General features: G+C 41.2%; 1 protein-coding gene across 5 annotated transcripts in view; it reads right to left on the bottom strand.

Moving 5' to 3' along the window:
• uggt2 (UDP-glucose glycoprotein glucosyltransferase 2) overlaps positions 1-21,000 on the bottom strand; it is a 386,557-nt gene that overhangs the window by 171,817 nt on the left and 193,740 nt on the right. For all 5 annotated transcript variants that reach the window (XM_043691459.1, XM_043691457.1, XM_043691458.1 and 2 more), the window contains exons 17-21: positions 15,717-15,848; positions 14,193-14,357; positions 9,816-9,939; positions 9,610-9,708; positions 4,110-4,204 (exon numbers count right to left, since the gene is read on the bottom strand). In XM_043691459.1, coding sequence (XP_043547394.1) covers positions 4,110-4,204; positions 9,610-9,708; positions 9,816-9,939; positions 14,193-14,357; positions 15,717-15,848 — 615 coding nt within the window. The remainder of the gene's footprint in view (positions 1-4,109; positions 4,205-9,609; positions 9,709-9,815; positions 9,940-14,192; positions 14,358-15,716; positions 15,849-21,000) is intronic.

Raw genomic sequence — 21,000 nt, 5'->3', positions numbered from 1 at the left:
AAGATGGTGGGAGGAGGCCACGACTATGTGAATTGTTAAACATACTAAGCATCGGTCCTGATAGTATACTTACAAATTCCCTATAAAACTCACTGGGAGGTCAGTCAGGGCCAGGTGCCTTTCCATCATGAAACAGCCTCACAGCATCCTGCATCTCTTGCACTGACAGTGGGGCATTGAGGAGAGACTCCGATTCAGGGGTTGCTCCCAGGAGGTCCAAATTCTTAAAATTCCATCCTAACCATGCATCCTCACAACTTTCAAACTGGTATAGTTCGGAGTAAAATTTCTGAAATGCCACGTTAATCCTTTTAGAATCATGGATTAAATGTCCAGTTTCTTCCTTGATTGAGATAATGATTCGGAAGTACTTGCCCAGCTTATCCCCATGCTCAAAGCCTTTGGTTTGCAAATGTAAGCTCCCTCTTAGCTGTCTGTGTGAAAATGGAGTTCAGTGTAGACCGAAGCTCTGTGATCCTCCGCAGTTTAGCCAACGAGGGCCTATCTAAGTATGCCTTTTCAGCTGCCATCAGACTTATCTTGAGCAAGCATTGCTGCTCATTCTTCTGCAGCTTGTTACTGGCAGAATACGAAATAGCTAACCCCCTAGCATGGACTTTAGCGGTTTCCCATAGAATGGATGAATTACTGACCAAGCCCGAATTATTAACTAAAAAAACCCTGAATTCAGTAAAATTGCTATCCTTAAGGTGAAGGAATCATTCGCTAATGCCTCAAACCTACTACAGTAGGCTTCCATAACTCTCTGTTTGTCTTTATAATGATGGAACCGTACCAGGACACAGAGAGGGCGCTCGTCCATCTCAAGACCATGCACCAGATCCAGTAAACCATGGACCTGTGTTTCCAAGGATTCAATCTGACTCTTGGACAAATCAGACTCTGCCTCCACTTCTGTGGCCTTGCGCTTGAGCTCATCAGTCCTTTTCCCCAGGTCTTGCAGCATAGCAGAGACCGGGGCCAGCTTTTCCTCGATTTTTTTCTTCGATCGGCTTCCCCAAGACCTGCAAGATTTGGTGAGCTCCTCAACCAAGGCCTGGTGAGTAAGCAAGCCCGCTGCATTAGTGGGTTGAGCTGCGGCCCTGGGCAATCTTCCTCCTTTCTTTGGCATTCTCCCACAGCAAAATAAAAGGTAAGTAAAATGTTCAGGCTCTATAGCTCTTTTACTGTTTTTTTCACTCACAGTAACATGGGTGGGACGGGTTCTATTTCTGTCCAACCGAAGTTGTGGCGCAGGACCCAACAAATGAGATCCTCCTAGGTCAACACCATCTTGGATCCCCGTTGTGTGATTTTTAACTTTGTCCACCCCAGTCCCACAATGGCTCCTCCACATCATGTCTGCTGATAAAGACTAGTATCCCAAATGCCATGTTAACCACTTCATCAACCTGTCCCACTAACTGAAGTGACTGCTGGACATGCTCCCCAAGGTCCTTCTGATTCTCGGTGCTTCCCAGGGCTCCACCGTTCATCATGCCTTCTTTGTTGTCACTTTATACATACACAGACTGACCTCTACTTGGCACTGATCAACCCATCTGATCAGTCCATCTATATTCTTCTGTAAACTCAGGCTATCCTCCTCACTATTTACCAATCTACCAATTTTTGTGACCAACTCTTATGCATTTGAGTCGGTATCATTAATATTTAACACGAACAGTAACACTGACCTCTACAGGTCACAGCTGGGCATTTTGGAAATAGAATGCGCTGGAGTCTATTTTACTGGTGTGCAGTTGCACACATCAGAGTCATAGAGATGTACAGCACAGCAATAGATCCTTTGATATCCTAAATTAATGTAGTTCCATTTGCTAGCATTTAGCCCATAATCCTCTAAACCCTTCCTATTCATATATCCATCCTGATGCCTTTTAAATCTTATAATTGTACCAGCTTCCATCACTTCCTCTGGCTGCTCATTCCATATATGCAGCATCCTTTGCATGAAAAAGTTGCTCCTTAGGTCCCTTTTAAATCTTTTCCCTTCAACTTAAACCTATGCCAGCTATTTTTGGACTCCCCCACTCACGGGGAAAAATGTTGACTTTCACCATATCCATGCCACTCATGATTTTATAGACTTCTACAAGGTCACTACTCAGCCTCCGATGCTCCAGGAAATAGCCCCAACCTATTGAGCCTCTCCCAATAGCTCAAACCCTCCAAGATTTGCAATCTCTTTGGAAATCTTTTCTGAACCCTTTCAAGTTAGATAACATTTCTTTCCCACATCACGGAGACCAGAATTGAATGCCTGTATTTCAAAAGTGGCTTAACCGATGTCCTGTACAGCCTCAACATGACCTCTCAACTCGTATACTCAATGTACTGACCAATAAAGGCAAGTGTATCTTTCCAAATCAATAGCACATTGAGAGACTAAGCATTCAAACATATGAAACAGCATGAAGCTGTTGCATGTGGAATATAACTGGCCTTGAATCGTGCCAAAAAATGTTAGGGTTTGTCTTTCAATATGTAAGCAAGTTCTTAATGGCAAAGAATTATGATTACTCCCAAATAATGTTTGCTTGCAGCTTTGAAATATTGCTGGGGACTTGAAAGGCTATGCATTTTTTTAAAATATTTTTGCTTTGTTTCTTAATCCATTCTTTCCTTCTTTCCAATTTGCTTTCTGTACATGAATATAATAACCTAATTTCCACTTTCTGATTCAGAATCTACACTACTCATTAACAAATGTTTAAGGAGATAGGCAGTGGTTTACCCTGTTCATACAAATTCCAGATACTTCACAGTGGCTGATGAATGGTAAAATGACTTTCTAATTACATCTAATTCCAGGATATAGACAGACTTGGCAGATGGCCTGATCAGTAGCAAATGGAATTCAATCCAAATAAATGTGAGATGCACTTGGGCAGGATAAACAAAGCAAGAGAATACATGATGAAAAGTAGAATCTTGAGAAACACTGAGGCTCAGAATGACCTTGGTGTGCATATAGGTCCCTTAAGGTATCAGGACATTTGGATAAAGTGGTGAAGACTGTATACAGTATACTTGCTTTTATTATTGAGCTTTAAGAATGGGAAGGTTATGCTGTAACTGTACAAAATGCTGGTAATACCACAGCTAGAGTATAGTGTACAGTTTGGAGTCCACATTTTAGAAAGGATATAATAGCACTGAAGGAATGTAGAGGAGATTTACCAGGATGTTGCCTGGCTGGATAGTTGCAGTTATGAAGAGAGATTGTACAGATGGGGTTGTCTGCCTTAGAGCAGAGGAGATTGAGACAGAACATGACAGAGATGCATAAAATTATGAAGGGCATGGACCAGTAAACAGGAAGAAGCTTTTTTTTTCAATGACCAGGTGGCACAGATTTAAGACAGTGGGCAAGGGGTTTCGAGGAGATGTGCGCAAAAATATTTTCCACTCAGGTTGGTGGGAATCTGGAACTTATTACCTGAAAGGATAGTAGAGGCAGAAACCTTCATAGCACTTTGATGTATTGAGATATACACTTGCAATGCCAAGGCAGATAAGCCAGTGAGCCAAATACTGGAAAGTGGTATTAGAATAGTTATGCTGCTGCTTTTGACCAGCACAGACGTGATGAGTTGAAAGAGCTTTTTTCTGTACTGTACGTCTCTGTGACTCAATGATTTCAAGACAGATAGAAAGTCTGGACACAAATATAAGAATACTGAATGTGTAGCACCATTCATCCGTTGTTCATTGTACAATCTGGCCTATTTCATTGATAAGAAAAAATCCTACCCCACGACTGGGAAACATCAATGACACATTTTGGACTTCCAATTAATTTTCTAAACATATTTTCTACTTTTCACCCATAAAAACAATAGTTAGATTGACACTAAGTAATTAACAAATGAAAAGCACAGATGTGCCCCCCGTCATTTCCAACACAGACAATCATTAGTGAACAAATACCAGAAGAGAGAAATATCAGGAAACTAATGGTTCTATGAGTAAAGTACTCAAAGCGAGAATTGAGTTGCTAGAATGCTTATCTCACACACTGTATATTTTGAAGGCCAATATTACAAAATGCTCAGAATACTTAAATACAGTAATGAGAAACTTACCATGTGTTTAATTGTATTAAGCAGTAATCTTCTCCCAGATAATTTGTCAAAATCAGCAATAATCCAGATGGTCACTGCATAAATGATATCCTCATCTGAAAATAAAAAAGACTCCTGTGAGTACTGAAATGGTCAGTGGTGATATTCTGGGTATAGGCGGAAGTGGGTACTGCAGATGCTGGAGATCAGAGTCAAGATTAGAGTGGTGCTGGAAAAGCACAGCAGGTCAGGCAGCATCCGAGGAGCAGGAAAAATCGACATTTCAGGCAAAAGCCTGATGAAGGGCTTTTGCGTGCTTTCCCAGCACCACTCTAATCTTGACTCTTATTCTGGGTATATATTATACATAACAACTAAAGACTTACACGCTCAGTGGAGCTTTTCTGGGAACATATTATACACACTATTTCGTAACACATAAAGACTTACAGGTCTTCAAAGTTTGTGAGAAGATTTGTAGCTCGGGTGCTTGTTGCTGTGGTTCTGTTCGCCGAGCTGGAAGTTTTTGTTGCAAACATTTCGTCCCCTGTCTAGGTGACATCCTCAGTGCTTGGGAGCCTCCTGTGATGTTTCCTCCGGCATTTTTGCCGGCCACTACAGCGGACAGCTGAAACTGACAACCGGAAGCGGCAGGGACAGGCCACTACAAAAATGCCAGAGGAAACACTACAGAAGCGCTTCACAGGAGGCTCCCAAGCACTGAGGATGTCACCTAGACAGGGGACGCAACGTTTGCAACAAAAACTTCCAGCTTGGCGAACAGAACCACAGCAACTTACAGGTCTTTGTACACACCAGATTATCTAAGCTAAATCTAAGCCTGTTATATTCCCTGTTTTTAGACTGAATACTGCATGCAATTCTGGTCTCCTTCCTATCAGAAAGATGTTGTGAAACTTGAAAGGGTTCAGAAAAGAGTTACAAGGATGTTGCCAGGGTTGGAGGATTTGAGGTATAGGGAGAGGGTGAACAGGTTGGGGCTGTTTTCCCTGGAGTGTTGGAAGCTGAGGGGTGCTCAGAGGTTTACAAAATTATGAAGGGCATGGATAGGGTAAATAGGCAGAGTCTTTTCCCTGGGGTCGGAGAGGCCAGAACTAGAGGGCATAGGTTTAGGGTGAGAGGGGAAAGATATAAAAGAGACCCACGGGGCAACTTTTTTACACAGAGGGTGGCACGTGTATGGAATGAGCTGCCAGAGGAAGTGGTGGAGGCTGGTACAATTGCAACATTTAAGAGGCATTTGGATGGGAAATGAATAGGAAGGGTTTGGAGGGATATGGGCTGGGTGCTGGCAGGTGGGACTAGATTGGGTTGGGCTATTTGGTCGGCGTGGACGGGTTGGACCAAGGGTCTGTTTCCATGCTGTACATCTCTATGACTCTATGACTCTAAATCTGGTCAGAAACAGAGGAACAGATTTTGCCATCCTGACATAAGTACAGAGTGAAAAGAAGTGGGCCAAGTGAATTCTGGGATGGTTACATCAGTTTCATTGTGTACTATTTTTGAGGGTGTGGGAGAAAAGAATGCATAAAGGAATCCTGACGGCAGTGACTGAATTGCAAGGAGTAGTGATTACAGACCTTCGTCCACACAACACTCACAGCTTCAGAGAGAGGCTAGGCACAACACCATCTCAGCGGGCTTTTGCAAATGGGGGATGTCTGTTCTAGCATCAGAACATTTTGACAGCGTTGTTAACTTCATGTTTCCCTATGATGTAATGCTGTAATAAACACATAACTTATCATACAGTGATTAATAATAGGACTTTCTTTAGAGGAGGTCATTAATGATCATTAAATTAATCAGCATTGACAGAGCAGAGGTAGATTGTTTATATTAACCCAGAGCCAACCATAGCAGGGAGTTATTAAGGAAAGCTACGGCCTCAACATTATCATGACCTAAATGAAAGAGACTGCAGAAATGCATCGTGTTTATGATAACTGTGTCCATGGATCCTGGATTGATTGAAGGTAAAGTTAAAAGTGTGGCACTGGAAAAATACAGCAGGTCAGTCAGCATCTGAGGAGCAGAAGAGTTGACATTTTGGGCATAAGTCCTACAACAGCAATGTTGGTCTTACCAAATAATAGAGAGAGACAACTATATGGTTTAACCTCAGCCTCAGGAAGAGACAATCCTTCACAGTAACATTTATCCCATGTGGGAATTGAACCTACTCTATTGGCATCACTCTGCGTTTCAAAATAGCTGTCCAGACAACTGAGCTAACCACTCCCCTTCCTGTTGTCAAACCATGATAAGTGGTTAAACTCAACCAAAGGAAGATGGAATTGTGAGAGACTCTGGGATTGTTGGTGGAGTCATCTATGTGTTATGGATGCTGTAAAAGATTTGAAAGACTTACCATGCTGTATCTACAATTTAAAATGGAGCACATAGTTTCCACTTGACTGTTAATTTATTTTTTGTTATTTGTGGTTGATTGATACAGTAAAATCGGAGATATAAGCATATTATGGCTCTGTTACTGGACTAGTAATCCAGAAAACCAGTTTAAAAATCTGTGGGCATTGGTTCAAATCACACCATGGAAACTGGGTGAATTTTAAAAATTCAATTAATCAGTTAAAAAAGAAGTCTTGGAAGGAAATTCATCCACATTACTTGTGACTCCCAATGCACAGTAAAACTGTGAACTTCCTTCCAAAATGGCCAAGTAAGCCACTCTATTCAAGGGCAATAAGGAATGGGCAATAAATGCTGGACCAGCCAGTGACATCCACATTATGTGGACTAATAAATAGTTAACAAATTAAAGGCACATGTGTCATTTCTAACATATAGACAACCATTGGTGAAGAAACACCACAAGAGAGGAATGTTAAGAAACTTCTGTTGCCATGAGTAAAGCACTCAAAGAATAAAAATAAATTAAAGATTGAAATCTTGTTCATTGTTTTCTCACTGAAGTAACTTGGGAAGGTCACTTAGTTCACATTCCTCCCATGTCTACATGGGTTTCCAGCCAGGTGGTCTGCTTCCTCCCACAGTCCAAAGATGTACAATGGTAGTCTAAGGCAGTGGAAGACCATCTCCGAGATTGTTTGGAATCGGTGGACTGGACCGTATTCAAGCGTAAAACCTAGACGGGTATGCCACCACCAACATGGATTTCTTCAGCAAATGCGTGGAGGACTGAATACCAAAGAAGTCAATCTGTGCGTTCTCCAACCAGAAACCTCAGATGAATCAGGAAATCCACTCCAGACTGAAGACCAGCTATGCAGCATTTTAGTTAGATGACCCAGACCTATACAGAAAATCCAGATATGGCCTCCGCAAAGCCATCAGGGATTCCAAGATGCAGTACTGGAGCAAGTCAGAGGCCCAAACCAAACACACATATTCCCACCGCCTGTGGAAAGGCCTAAACAACATTACAGGATACAAAATGAAATACAGCAAGATAGCGGACAAGGTCACATCCCTCCCTGATGCACTCAATGCTTTTCATGTTCAGTTTAAGCACAATGCCAGCGGCGTGGTGTCACCTGCCTGACAGCCTCGGTTGCACCTGTGTCCACTGTCATCGCAGTCAGTCTTCCTGGGAATCAACCCAAGGAAAGCGATGGACCTGGTCAGGCACTTAGACCTTGGGTGGACCAACTGGCATAGGTTTCACTGACATCTTCAACTTCTCCCTCCTACAAGCCAAAGTCCTCACCTTCTTTAAGAAAACCACCATCATCCCAGTACTTAAGAAAGCACATTCAATGTGCCTTAATGACTACTGCCCAGTGGCTTTGACCTCCATAATCATGAAATTCTTCAAGAGGCTGGTTATGGCCCGTATCAACTCTGGACTCCAAGCTTACCTCAATCCTCTACAATTTGCCTACCGACATAGCAGGTCTATAGCGACACCATTTCCTGATTAAGGGCTTTTGCTCAAAACATCAATTTTCCTGCTCCTTGGATGCTGCCTGACTTGCTGTGCTTTTCCAGCGTCATTCTAATCTTGACACCACTTCCCTAGCCTGCCCTCATCCCTGGAACATCTGACAACAAGGACACCTGCATCAGACTACTGCTTGTTGACGACAACTCTGTCTTCAACATCATCATCCCTTCCAGACTGATGGCAAAACTCCGTCCTCCAGAATTGGATCCTCAGACTTCAAGCAGTAAAGATAGACAACTGCAATTCCTCCACAATACCAGTCAGCACTGGAGCCCCCAGTGACGTGTTCTCAGCTCTCTAATGAACTCCCTGTACACCCAAATTCTGAACGAACAACATCTACAGGTTTGCTGATGACACCACCGTGGGAATATAGATATTAACCAATGATGTCAGAAAACGGAAAGGAGATAGAGACCTTGGTGAAGTGGTGCAAAGAGGAAACCCTCTCTCTAAATGTCAGCAAAACTTAAGAAATGATCATTGATTGGCGGCACGGTGGCTCAGTGATTAGCACTGCTGCCTCACAGCACCAGCGTCCCAGGTTCAATTCCAGCCTCCGGCAACTGTCTGGATGGAGTTTGCACATTCTCCCCGTGTCTGCGTGGATTTCCTCTGGGTGCTCCGGTTTCCTCCCACAACCCAAAGATGTGCAGGTCAGGCGAATTGGCCATGCTAAATTGCCCATAGTGTTAGGTGCTTTACTCAGAGGGAAATGGGTCTGAGTGTGTTACTCTTTGGAGGGTCGGTGTGGAATGATTGGGCCAAAGGACCTGTTTCCACACTGTAGGGAATCTAATCTAATCTGATCTAATCTAAACACTCCCCCATCTACATCAATGGAGCTGAGATTGAGAGGGTGGATAGCATGAAGCTCCTAGGAATGACAGTACCAACAACCTGTCCTGGACTTTTCACTTAAGATGTGACAGTCAACAAGAGACAACAATGTCTCTTCTTACTCAGATGACTCAGAAAATTTGGCAACTTTTACAAATGCATTAATGAAAGCTTACTGTATAGATGCATAAAAGGCTATGTAGCAACTGGTCTGTCCAGGACCATAAGAAAGTACAGAAGGTTGGGTGCATAGCCCAGACCATCACAGAAGTCAACCTTCCACCCTATGGACTTCATTTACTGGCCCATTGCCACAGAAAGGCTGCCAACGTCATAAAAGACCCATCACACCCTGGCAATGCTCTCTTACAACTTCTTCCATCAGGTATAAGACACAGAAGCTGAAAGACATGCACCAACAGATTCAAGAACAGCTTCTTCCCTTTCAGTGAGAGTGAGAGCCAGTTGGCTGGAGCAATAATTGAGGTTCCAGAATTGATCCTTATGACTCTCCAGTAGTTACACTTTGCCAACCGAAAAATTAGTATTTTATCGTGACTCTGCTTTCTATTTGTTAATCAATTCTCAATCCATGCTGACTTGTCACTCCCAGACCACACACTCTTATTTCTGCTGTAAATTTTCAAGTGGACTTTCAAATGCCTTTTGTAATCTATAGATCAGAGATTTATATGAGCCCTTTCAGACAGAATTTAAAATTATTGGTACCTTTTCTAGTGAGGTATTTCATCTGATCAGCAATGACTGCGCTTTTGTCTCGGACATCAAGGAAGGAATATGTAGTAAAGTCATTCCAGTCGCTCAAATCTAAAATGCAAGGCAAGTATTGATATGAAATATGACTTCAGATTTAATATGAAGCAAATTCATTCATAGTCAAACTTTTAAAATAGGAAAACAACCAATTAATTTACCTGCCTTAGATGTAAGATCAAGATACTTCCTTTCAGCATTCAGAATTACAGGATTGATTCGGTGGACAACATTAGGCTGATCCATTAGGAAATCGACCACATCTATGTGTTCATTTAACTGACCCTGTAATCAGATTGGTAAGGAGGCTGGTGTGATTCAGGACTCTGAATGGATGTGACAAAGTTATAAATCAGCAGTTGTTAAAATAGTAAAATCGAATTGGGAAAACAAGAGTGAAAGAAGATTTTACAGTTGGGAAACAGACAAGGGCTTCTGTAGCTGTTGTGATATGATATACTTCTACCTTTAAGGAAGGTGGCTTAAAAACTATTGCCAATCACTAAGGTTGATCACATCTGATCTGACTCCACCTTCCTCCAAGAAATACTGACTGCCTTTCAAAAACAAACAGGAGAAAGTGAGGACTGCAGATGCTGGAGATCAGTTTTAGCTGAAAAATGTGTTGCTGGAAAAGCGCAGCAGGTCAGGCAGCATCCAAGAATATGATTCCTGAAGAAGGGCTTATGCCCAAAACGTCGATTCTCCTGCTCCTTGGATGCTGCCTGACCTGCTGCGCTTTTCCAGCAACACATTTTTCAGCGTTTCAAAAACAAATGCCTACTTCTGCCTTAATAGTATTTAATGATCTTGTCTCCACTGCTCTCTGGAAGAGGGTTCCACAGACTTGCAACCTTTGAAAAGAAAAACACTCTCCTCATTTCCATCTTAAATGCAGATCTCCTACCTGTAAAATGTGTCCCCTAGTTCTAGTATCTCACAGAGGGAAACATTCATTTAGAATCCACCCTGACAAATCCTCTCAGGATATGACTTAATAAGAACACCACTCATTCTTCTAAACTCCAATCAATACAGGCCTATCCTATCCAATCTTTCTTCCAAAGATGCCCTCATTGCAGGAATCAATCAAGTGAACTTTTTCTGAATATCTTCTAATGTAATTATGTTTTTCCTTAAATAAAAATATGAAACTGTACACAATACTTTGATGTGGTTGCACCAATATCCTGTACAACTATAGCTAAACTCCTCTTTTTTAATTCCATTCTGTTTACAATGGAAGACAACATAGTACCTGTACCCTAATCTTGTATGATTCAAGTATCAAGACACCCATATCCCTCTCCATCTCAGAAAGCTGTTACATATCACACTTCACTCCAGCAAGCAGGTACCAATTGCAAGAACCTAATTAAAATGAGTCTAACTGCAGTGAGGTTTGTGCAGGTATAGAACTGACCATAGCTGTGTTTTCCAAACTCGTTTCATCTCTGACGTCATTTTGAGGCTTGAAAAGTGTCATGATCCCTCAGTGAAAACTGCAGGTACAGGAGAACAGTCGTAACTTAGATAGGAGCTCCGTGGCAGTGATTCTTGCCTCTGAACTTGCAACCCCAACATTTCACTGAACTTAGGATTCTGACCTTCACACATCGAAGAATCCATTACTTTTCTCATTGTCCCAAAAGAACACTGGTTGGAGATTAAAACACTGCAGGACTGAGATAAGTTTCTGTGCAGGAACATCTTCCTCACAGCTAAAATAAGGCTGCAAGAAAAGCTTTTTTTTTCACTATGTAACTGGTTCATTGGAGCATGTGGGATGGCATGCCAGAAGCAGCACTGGGCATACCTAAAAATGAGATGACAATTTGGTGAAGCTACAAAATAGGATTACTTGTGTGCCGAACAGCATAAGAGTAAATGATAGACAAAGATAAGTGATTCCTGAAGAAGGGTTTATGCCCGAAACGTCGATTCTCCTGTTCCCTGGATGCTGCCTGACCTGCTGCGCTTTTCCAGCAACACATTTCCAGCTCTGACCTCCAGCATCTGCAGACCTCACTTTCTCCACAACCTATGGAAGAGATCTAAGCTCTGCAGTCCTGCTACATCCAGTCATGAATGGCGGAGGACAATTAAACAACTCACTAGAGAAGACCCACAAAGAAATCTCTCCTAAATAACAGTAGAGCCCAGCATAACTGTGGAAAACATAAGACTGAAGCATCTGCAACAACCTTCAGCCAGAAGTCCATTTTGGCCTCCTCCATGAATCCCCAACATCACAGTCTTCAGTCAATACCAAGTCACTCCCTGTAATATCAAGAAACAGTTGGCGACATTGGATACTACAAAGGCAACGGGCCTGACAAGATTCCAGCAATAGTACTTAAGATTGATGCAGCAGGCCTGCAGAGCTTAGATCTGCCTCAAAGGTTGTGAAATTGCTTAGCTCTGCTTTGGCATGCAAGTAATCCTGTTTTGTAGCTTCATAGCGCAGCACGGTGGGTCAGTGGTTGGTACTGATGCCTCACAATGCCAGCGACCATGTCTGATTCTAGCCTTGGGTGGCTGTCTATGTGGAGTTTGCACATTCTCCTCATGAATATGTGGGTTTTCTCTGAGTGCTCCGATTTCCTCCCACAGTCCAAAAATGTGCAGGTTAGGTAGATTAGCCATGCTAAATTGCCCATAGTGTCCAGGGGTGTGCAGGCTATATAGATCAGCCATGAGAAATGCAGGATTACAGGGTTAGTGTACGGTAAGGGAATGGACTAGATGGAATGCTGTGAGGAGGGTCGGAGTTAACTCGATGGGCTGAACATCCTGCTCCCACATTGTGGGGATCCTATGATTCTATGACTTGTGCTCCGCTAGTCAAGCTGCTTGAGTATGGCTGCAATACTGGCATGTAACTGGCAATGTGTCCAAATATGTCCTGTACACAAAAAATACCAAAATCCAATCAGGCCAATTATCAGTGTGCCCTCAAACATCCATAAAGTGATGGAAGAGTTTGTCAACAGTGCTATGAAGTGCTATCGATAACCTACTTAATGATGCCTAGTTTGGGTTCTACCAATGCCATTGAGCTTCTGAAAATATTTCAGCTTTTAGTCTAGATGTGAACAAAGAAGCTAAACATCAGAGACACAGTGAGACTGAATGCCCTTGACATCAAGGCTGCACTTGATCTAGTGTGGTGTCAAGGAGCCCCACCAAAACTGTAAATTAATGGGAATCAGGAGGAAAACCCTATATTAATTGCAGCTATATCTGGCATTTACAAACATGTTTGTGGTTGTTGGAGGTCAGTCATCACAACTCCAAGAGGCCTATGCAGGAGTTCCTCAGAGCAGTGTCCTAGGCCCAACATCTTCACCTGCTTCATAAGTGACCTCCTGTCCATAATAAGGTGAGAAGTGGGATGTTCACAAATACTTGTACAATGTTCAGCACCATTCATGGTTTCTCAGATATTGAAGTTGTCTACATCCGTATATAATAAGACCTGGATAAGTGGCAAGTATTTGCACCACACAAGTCCAGGGAATGAGCATTGCCACCAAAAAACAATCTAACCATCGTCCCTTGATATTCAATGGCGTTACTATCACAATACGTTATGGTTTGCAGCTGTTCAAGAAGGAGGCTTATCCCCACCTCCTCCAGACTAATTAGGAATGGTTAATAAATGTTAGATCAGCCCATGACACTGTCATCTCATAAACGAATAAAAAAGAGCTGCCAAACCAAATCATTTCCAACATTCACAATGTATATCCCTGATTTCTCCAAATCTATCCCAATTTTCAAGAAATCCAATAAATTAATTAAGTATAACATGCTACTCCTGACACCTTGATGCTTAGCTTTCATTAGCTTCTGTTGCTTAAAATAATCCCTCACACAGTTCTTTTTCAATTTCAAAAAAGGTTAATGTGTCATTACGTTTTGCAGAGTTGTATACTTTATTGTTGGAACTTTTAAAAAATAGGAATAACCAGTATCCCTTATCCAATGAGTTCTGAAAACTAGCATTGACCTACTTCAAAATTCAAAATCAAAATTTAATAAGCTGCAATAATAACGGTATGAATCCAAGATCTTGCCCATTTTGAATTACCAGACCCTTCTAGTACATTCCTCCTTTCAACGTTAGAAACTGAGTTTTGTCTTAAGACCATAAGACATAGGGGTGGAAGTAAGGCCATTCGGCCCATCGAGTCCACTCCGCCATTCAATCATGGCTGATGGGCATTTCAAATCCACTTATGGTCTTATGGTCAATAGGGTCATTTTCTTCTTGTCTTTAACAACTTTTTAAAAAATAAGTTTGAAAGAAAAAAATATTGTTCTTTTTCTTGAATCATGATTAAAGGGAGTCAATTGGAGAAACAAGGTCCATCCATTTGAGCAAAAATCACAACTAATATGGAATCTTGTGAACTGGAAGATAATTTTTGTTAAATACCTTCACCTTTTAATATTTGAGACAATTCAAATGATTAAAAAATGACAAACTATCAAATCTCATATTTCTGATGACTCACACAATATGTAAAACATACCATGAACACTGCCTTCTGAAAAAACCCTGCAGCATCCATTATCTTTTGAAGGATAATAGTTTCCAGCTCTTCAGAGTCCAAGTCATCTATGTTAAAGTGAATGCCATTAAAGACAGCCTGTGGTAGTGAACCCAAGCCAGTGGTTTTATAATAGCTTGCTCCTGCCTATTCAAATCAAAAATGAAACATTAATACAGGATTTATGCTAAATGAAAAAAAAATCTATTCTTCAATATATACACACGCCTGTAACACACGTTACTCAACTAAAAGTTAGCTTAATGCAGTGTACAGTGTACATTGTAAAACCATTGTAGCATCTTCCAAATTGATAAACACTTCCATCTAGAAGAACAAGGGTAGCAGTTATGTGGGAACACCACCACCTGTAAGTCACTCACCATCCTGACTTGGAGATATATCATTGTTCCTTCACTGTCTCTGAGTCAAAATCCTGGAACACTCTACCTAACAGCATTGTGGGTTTACCTTCACCAAATGGACTGCAGTGGTTCAAGAAGACAGCTCACACCATGTTCTCAAAGGCAATTAGGGGTGGGTAATGAATGTTGGCTTAGTCAGCAACATTCACATCCCATGAATGAATTTAAAAATTTCTATTTCAATACCACTTTATTAACTTTAACAAACATTGTAAATATGTTCAAATAGACGTCCCAAAATCACTTGTCTTCCTAGCACAGACTAAAAGTGCCAGATCCAATTTCTCTGCAGTATTTAGTTAATTGATCTTAGTTATAACGAGGGTATTGCAATGTCAGTCGCTTGGGCTATTGAGGGGAAAATGTGCAATGAAGAAAATAATTTGGTTTCTCCATTCATGCTTATAAACTAGGTGCTACTCCTGAAATATATAGGTGCATTAATGTCATGGAGAAAAGATTAAGCTCAGCTTTAAAACCTCTTAGGTTATTGACTTTTCTCTAGAGGTTCAACCATGTCTAGCTCTTGGACATATAGCTAAGACCAGCGACTCAGAAAATGATTTTTAAAAACTCAGGGAAGGGGGAAAAAAAGCCTTAATAATTATTGAAGGGTGTACACAAAACCTTTCCAGAAAGTTAATGCATGCAAACAACATAGCGAGTGAGTTTTACTCTACTATTGAAAGTATTCTTTGCACTGTACAATTAGCTAAAGTTTAAACAAGTATAGCAAGGCATATAGCATCAGATTAATGCAATGAATTGCAATTAAAATGTTTCTCTCCTTGACAATGTGATGATCTTGGGTTTTTGTAGCTGTGGTCAACAATAATGCAAAGTCTCAGTGTAATGGGACTCTTGGTTTCAAGTTTTGTATTTTTGGAGGCAAACCCTGACAGAAATAGAACCTTCAAATAACCGAAAGGGAAAGCGAACCTTCAGGTGTCTTTGAAAACTAAAATGCAAACAAAACTTGAGACTTACACTGCATATTAAAAAAAACATTGAGGCTTTTGTTTCATTCCAGCCTGTGGTTATAGATACATTACGAGAACTTAAAAGCATTTAGACCATTCACCTTCCTTTGGTCATCAAACTCAGAATCAACACCCAAGATATTCTGAACATCAACTCGTGGATACTTCTTTTTCATAAAACTGACCACATTGTCCACAGTAAGTGATTCCCCATCTTGAACTTGATTGAATATCTGCAAGAATAGAGAATAGATTTAGCTACCTAGAGCAATAATTAAAGTGCAGCTCATTAGACAAAACAACTCACAACAAAGAGATTAGAGAGCATGCTTTAATCTATCCCAAGATTTACCAGTTATTAACAGTCACACACTAAAATATCCTCAAACTCAGCTATCAATAGTGCAACTTAACCCAGGAGTAGCAAATTTGCTAATTTGAGAAGTATTCTTAAGACCACTTTTAGACCAATAACTTGACAGCAGATTATCCTAGATTGGGTAGTGTGCAATGAAAAAGGATTAATTAACAATCTTGTTCTGCAGGGTCCATAACATTATAGAATTGTCCATTCAGATGGAGAGTGAAGACATTGAATTTGAAGCTAACTTGCTGAATCTAAGTAAGGCAAAGTATGAGTGTATGAGGTGTAGGTTGACAATGATATACTGGGGAATTTTATTAAAAGGATTGTCAACATGTAATATTTAAGGAACATGTGTATAAATTACAACAATGATGTTCTCCACTTGGCACAGATATATATTGGGAAAGGTGGCTCAACTATTGCTTACAAAAGAAATTGGAGGTAGCATTAGATCCAAAGAGGAGACATATAAAATTGCCAAAAAAAGCAGCGAGCCTGAGGATTGGGAGCATTTCAGAATTCAGTAAAAGAGGTTAACCTACTTGATTAAAAGGATGATGCTAAGCATGAGTAAAATGGCAGGCATCATACAAAGTGATAAACAAGCTTCTATAAATACGATTTATGGAAGGGTTGATGAAGGGCTTTTGCCCGAAACGTCGATTCTCCTGCTCCTCGGATGCTGCCTGACCTACTGTGCTTTTCCAGCACCACTCCAATCTAGACTCTGATCTCCAGCGTCTGCAGTCCTCACTTTCACCAAGCTTCTATAAATACTTGAAGAGAAAGAAATTTCTCAGATATATTAAGGAACCAAAGGTCTAGTTGAGATGGAGACTGTATTAGTTAGAAAAAAGATGCCAGAGAAATCAATGAGGTTAAAGGCTGACAAATTTTCAGGGTCTGATAATTTACATCCCAGACTATTAAAGTGGCCCAGGAAATACTGCATTCATTGGTTGTCGTCTTCCAAATTTTATAGACTCTGGAGCAGTTCCTACATATTGGAGCATGGCAAATCTAACTCCACTATTTAAAAAGTGAGGGAGAGAGGAGGAAAGGAAAATTACAGATCAGTTCCCTTATACTGTAGTGCGGAAAATGCTGGAGGCTACTATAAAAAAATCCAATAGCAGAACATTTAAAAAGCCTTCATATGATTGGACAAAGCCAGCATGAACATATCAAAGGGAAATCATGCTTAATTAATCTACTGGAGTTTTTTTTGCGGATGTAAGGGAGAGCCAGTGAATGTGGTATGTTTGGAATTTAAGAAGGCTTTTGATAAATTCCCACATAAGACGCCAAGTAGGCGACATTAAAGCACTTGGGACTGTAGTAAAAATTGGAATGGGTTAAGGATTGATTCACAGACGAAAAAAAGAGTGGGAGTACACAATTTGTGCGGTAGGTGGTGACTCAGTGGTTCTCCCAGCTACAAATGGCTTCTCAATAACTGAGGGTTTACATATTAAAATGACTTACTTGGTAGCTCAACACGTATTCTGCACTGACCTGCATACTTGCCAAAGTCAAATCATATTGTCGTTCCTTCAATATCACTGTTGCCGAATCCTGGAACTCACTTTCTAACAGCACTGTGGATGTACCTTCACGTGAAATACTGCAGCAGTTTAAGAAGGCACTGTCTTCTACAGGGCAATTAGGCATTGCCATTAAATGCTGATCTCGCTAGAAATATCCACCGTGCATGAACAACTTGTTTTGAAAAGGAAATATATTGTATGCAATTCTGGTCTCCTTCCTATCGGAAGGATGATGTGAAAACTGAAAGGGTTCAGAGTAGATTTACAAGGATGTTGCCAAGATTGGAGGATTTCAGCTATAGGGAGAGGTTGAAGTGGTGGAGGCTGGTACAATTGCAACATTTAAAAGGCATTTCGATGGGTATATGAATAGGAAGGGTTTGGAGGGATATGGGCCGGGTGCTGGCAGGTGGGACTAGATTGGGTTGGGATATCTGGTTGGCATGGACAAGTTTGACCAAAGGATCAGTTTCCATGCTGTACATCTCTGTGACTCTATAATCATGTACTTTTAATTGAATTTTTTGCAGGGAGAAATATTATGGCACTTAACTTAAAACTTTCAGATATTCTTGGATGAAAATGCCACCTACTGAGCTGAACCCAAATAACATCTTTTAAAAAGCAGCCAAACATTCCCAATGGCTACAACTGTCCAAACAAAAGCTTCTAGTGACATCACCTGAAATCAACAGAACATATCCAATTTCAAAAGCAGAGTGCCTGTCGAACCATGGAAGGGATTGGGTGTGCAAATTTTTTTCAACTTTCAAAAGCAATTTTGATTAAATCTTAACTGATGTCAGTTGATGTAAATTATTGCACAAATCACATGAAGACATGAAGATGCGGCCATGAAACACATCCTCCTCTCTCCTCAACTATCAACATTCTGAAGGGATTGTTCCTTTGGTGACATTCTGGTCCACTCCTCCATAACCCCCAATGTTTCTTTACATCCCCATGGCACTTTCCATGCAATTGCAGCAGGTATAACATTTGCCATTCACTTCCTCTCCGTCCAAGGCCCAAAAAACACCTTTAAGATAAAGTTAGCATTTTACTTGTACTTGTTTCAACTCAGTCTACTGCAACTGCTGCTTCCATTGTAATCTCATTTAAAATGGCGAGATCAAATGCAGATTGGGTGACCACTTTGTGCTACACCTCTATTCTGTCCGAAGCAATGACCCTGATCTCTCAATTGCTTGCCACTTCAATAAAACATCACCCTTATATTTCTGACCTGGACTGCAATGTTCCAACAAAGCGTGACATAAGCTTGAGAAACAATACCACATTTCCGCTTAGGGACTTTACAGTCTTGAGGTCTCAACACTGACTTCAATAATTTCAGAAACTGACCGCACTATGGTTGTTCTCCATTTTACTAACATTATCTCCCCATTCACAACTTTCCTAATGGCTACATGTTTGTGCCTTGTTTAATTTGCTCTCAGTAGAGAGGACCCATTCTTTCCCTATCATACACTAATGCACACCCCATTTTACATCATCTTTTCTCTTTCAACACTAGTAACAAACCTTTGATCTGGGTCTCTCCATCTGCTCCCTTGCTCCTCTTCTATTTCTGTCAAAAGTAGAATCAAAAACATTTTCCAAACCCTTTCAGTTCTGAAGAAGAATCATACATGACTCAAATGTTGCTGTCTCCACAGATATTGCCAGAGTTGCTGAGTTTCTACAGCATTCTCTGTGTTTGTTTCAGATTTCCAGCATAAGCAGTATTTTGTTTATACTCAAATCTTACAATAACAGTCTTCTGTGGCTACAAGAGAAGTTCAGAGACCAGGAATATTGCTGCAATTAACTTGCCTCCTGACTCCCCAAATCATGACCCCATCTATAAAATATTTCCTACTTGCCTGGATGAATGCAGCTCCAACAATGCTCAAGAAGCTTGACACCATCCAGAACAAAGCAGCCCATTTCACTGGCACTGTGTCTACAAACATTCATTCTCTCTCAGTCACTAACACTCAGTAACAGCAGTGTGTTCCATCTACAAGATGCAAAATACAAACTCACCAATGTTCCTCCAATCTATGTGGGTTTCCTCTGAGTGCTCCAGTTTCCTCCCACAGTCCAAAGATGTGCAGATTAGGTGAATTGGCCAATGCTACATTGCCCATCGTGTTCAGGGATGTTTACATGAGGTGCATTAGTCAGGGGAAATGTAAATTAATAGGGTAGAGGAATGGGCCTGGGTAGGTTACGCTTTGGAGGGTCAGTATGGACTTGTTGGGCCAAATGGTCTGTTTTCACACTGTAGGGATTCTATGTATTCGATGTAAACCAACAACCACTACTATCTAGGAGGACAAGGGCAGCAGATACATAGGAAGACCACCACCTGCAAGTTGCCTGCCAAGTCACTCACCATTCTTGGACTTGGGAGTTATATCACCATTCTTTCAGTGCCATTGGGTTGAACGTCCAGAACTCCCTCTCTAACAGTATTGTGGGTCTACCTACACCAAATGGAATGTAGCAATTCAAGAAGGTATTTCACCACTTCTGAAGTTCATCTCGGGCTTGGTAATAAGTGTTGGCCCATGCTATATCCCTTGAATAAAAAAAAAAATTGACACAACCAGAGAACAAATACTCAGTCTGAACAGTTTATGCCCTAGTTGGGCTTCCTCCGATATTTTTCTCATTGATATCTTGCATCATAACCCTCCAATGCCTTCTCCCTCAGATACTTGTTAAGCTTATCCTTAAATGCACCAACCATTAACATCTCATTCGTGAGGGATAAGAGAATGATCAGGGAGAAGGTAGGGCTGATCAGGGATAGCGTGTGTGAAGTCTGAGCAGAGAAGGGAAGCCCTAAATGAGTCTTTTGCTTTGGTTTTCACTAAGGAATAGGACCTTGTTGTGAATGAGAACTTTGAGGAACTGGGATACAGGCTTGACCAGATCAAGTTTGATGAAGTTGATGTGCTGGAAATTTTGGAAAACATTAAGATTAATAAGTCCCCAGGGCCAGACAAGTTTATCCTAGGCTGCTCAGGGAAGTGAGAAAGGAGGTTGCTAAGCTGCTGGCAATAATATTTGCCTCCTCACTCTCCACGGGAGTCATAGCAGAGGATTGAAAGGAGACGAATGGTGTTTCACTTTTCAAGAAGGCTATTAGGGAAATCCCTGGCAATTACAGACCAGTCAGTCTTACATTTGTGGTCAGCAAAGTTTTGGAAAGAATTCTGAGGGACAGGATTTATGACTATTTGGCAAAGCATAGCATGATTAACTGAGTCAGCATGGCTTTGTGAAGGTAAAAACAATGACTGCAGATGCTGGAAACCAGATTCTGGATCAGTGGTGCTGGAAGAGCACAGCAATTCAGGCAGCATCCGACGAGCAGCAAAATCGACGTTTCGGGCAAAAGCCCTTCATCAGGAATAAAGGCAGAGAACCTGAAGCATGGAGAGATAAGCTAGAGGAGGG

The sequence above is a fragment of the Chiloscyllium plagiosum genome, chromosome 6, assembly GCF_004010195.1.
Source record: "Chiloscyllium plagiosum isolate BGI_BamShark_2017 chromosome 6, ASM401019v2, whole genome shotgun sequence".
Lineage (NCBI taxonomy): Eukaryota > Metazoa > Chordata > Chondrichthyes > Orectolobiformes > Hemiscylliidae > Chiloscyllium > Chiloscyllium plagiosum.
The sequence above is the reverse complement of the archived record's forward strand: the minus strand, read 5'-3'. Positions and strand labels throughout refer to the sequence as shown.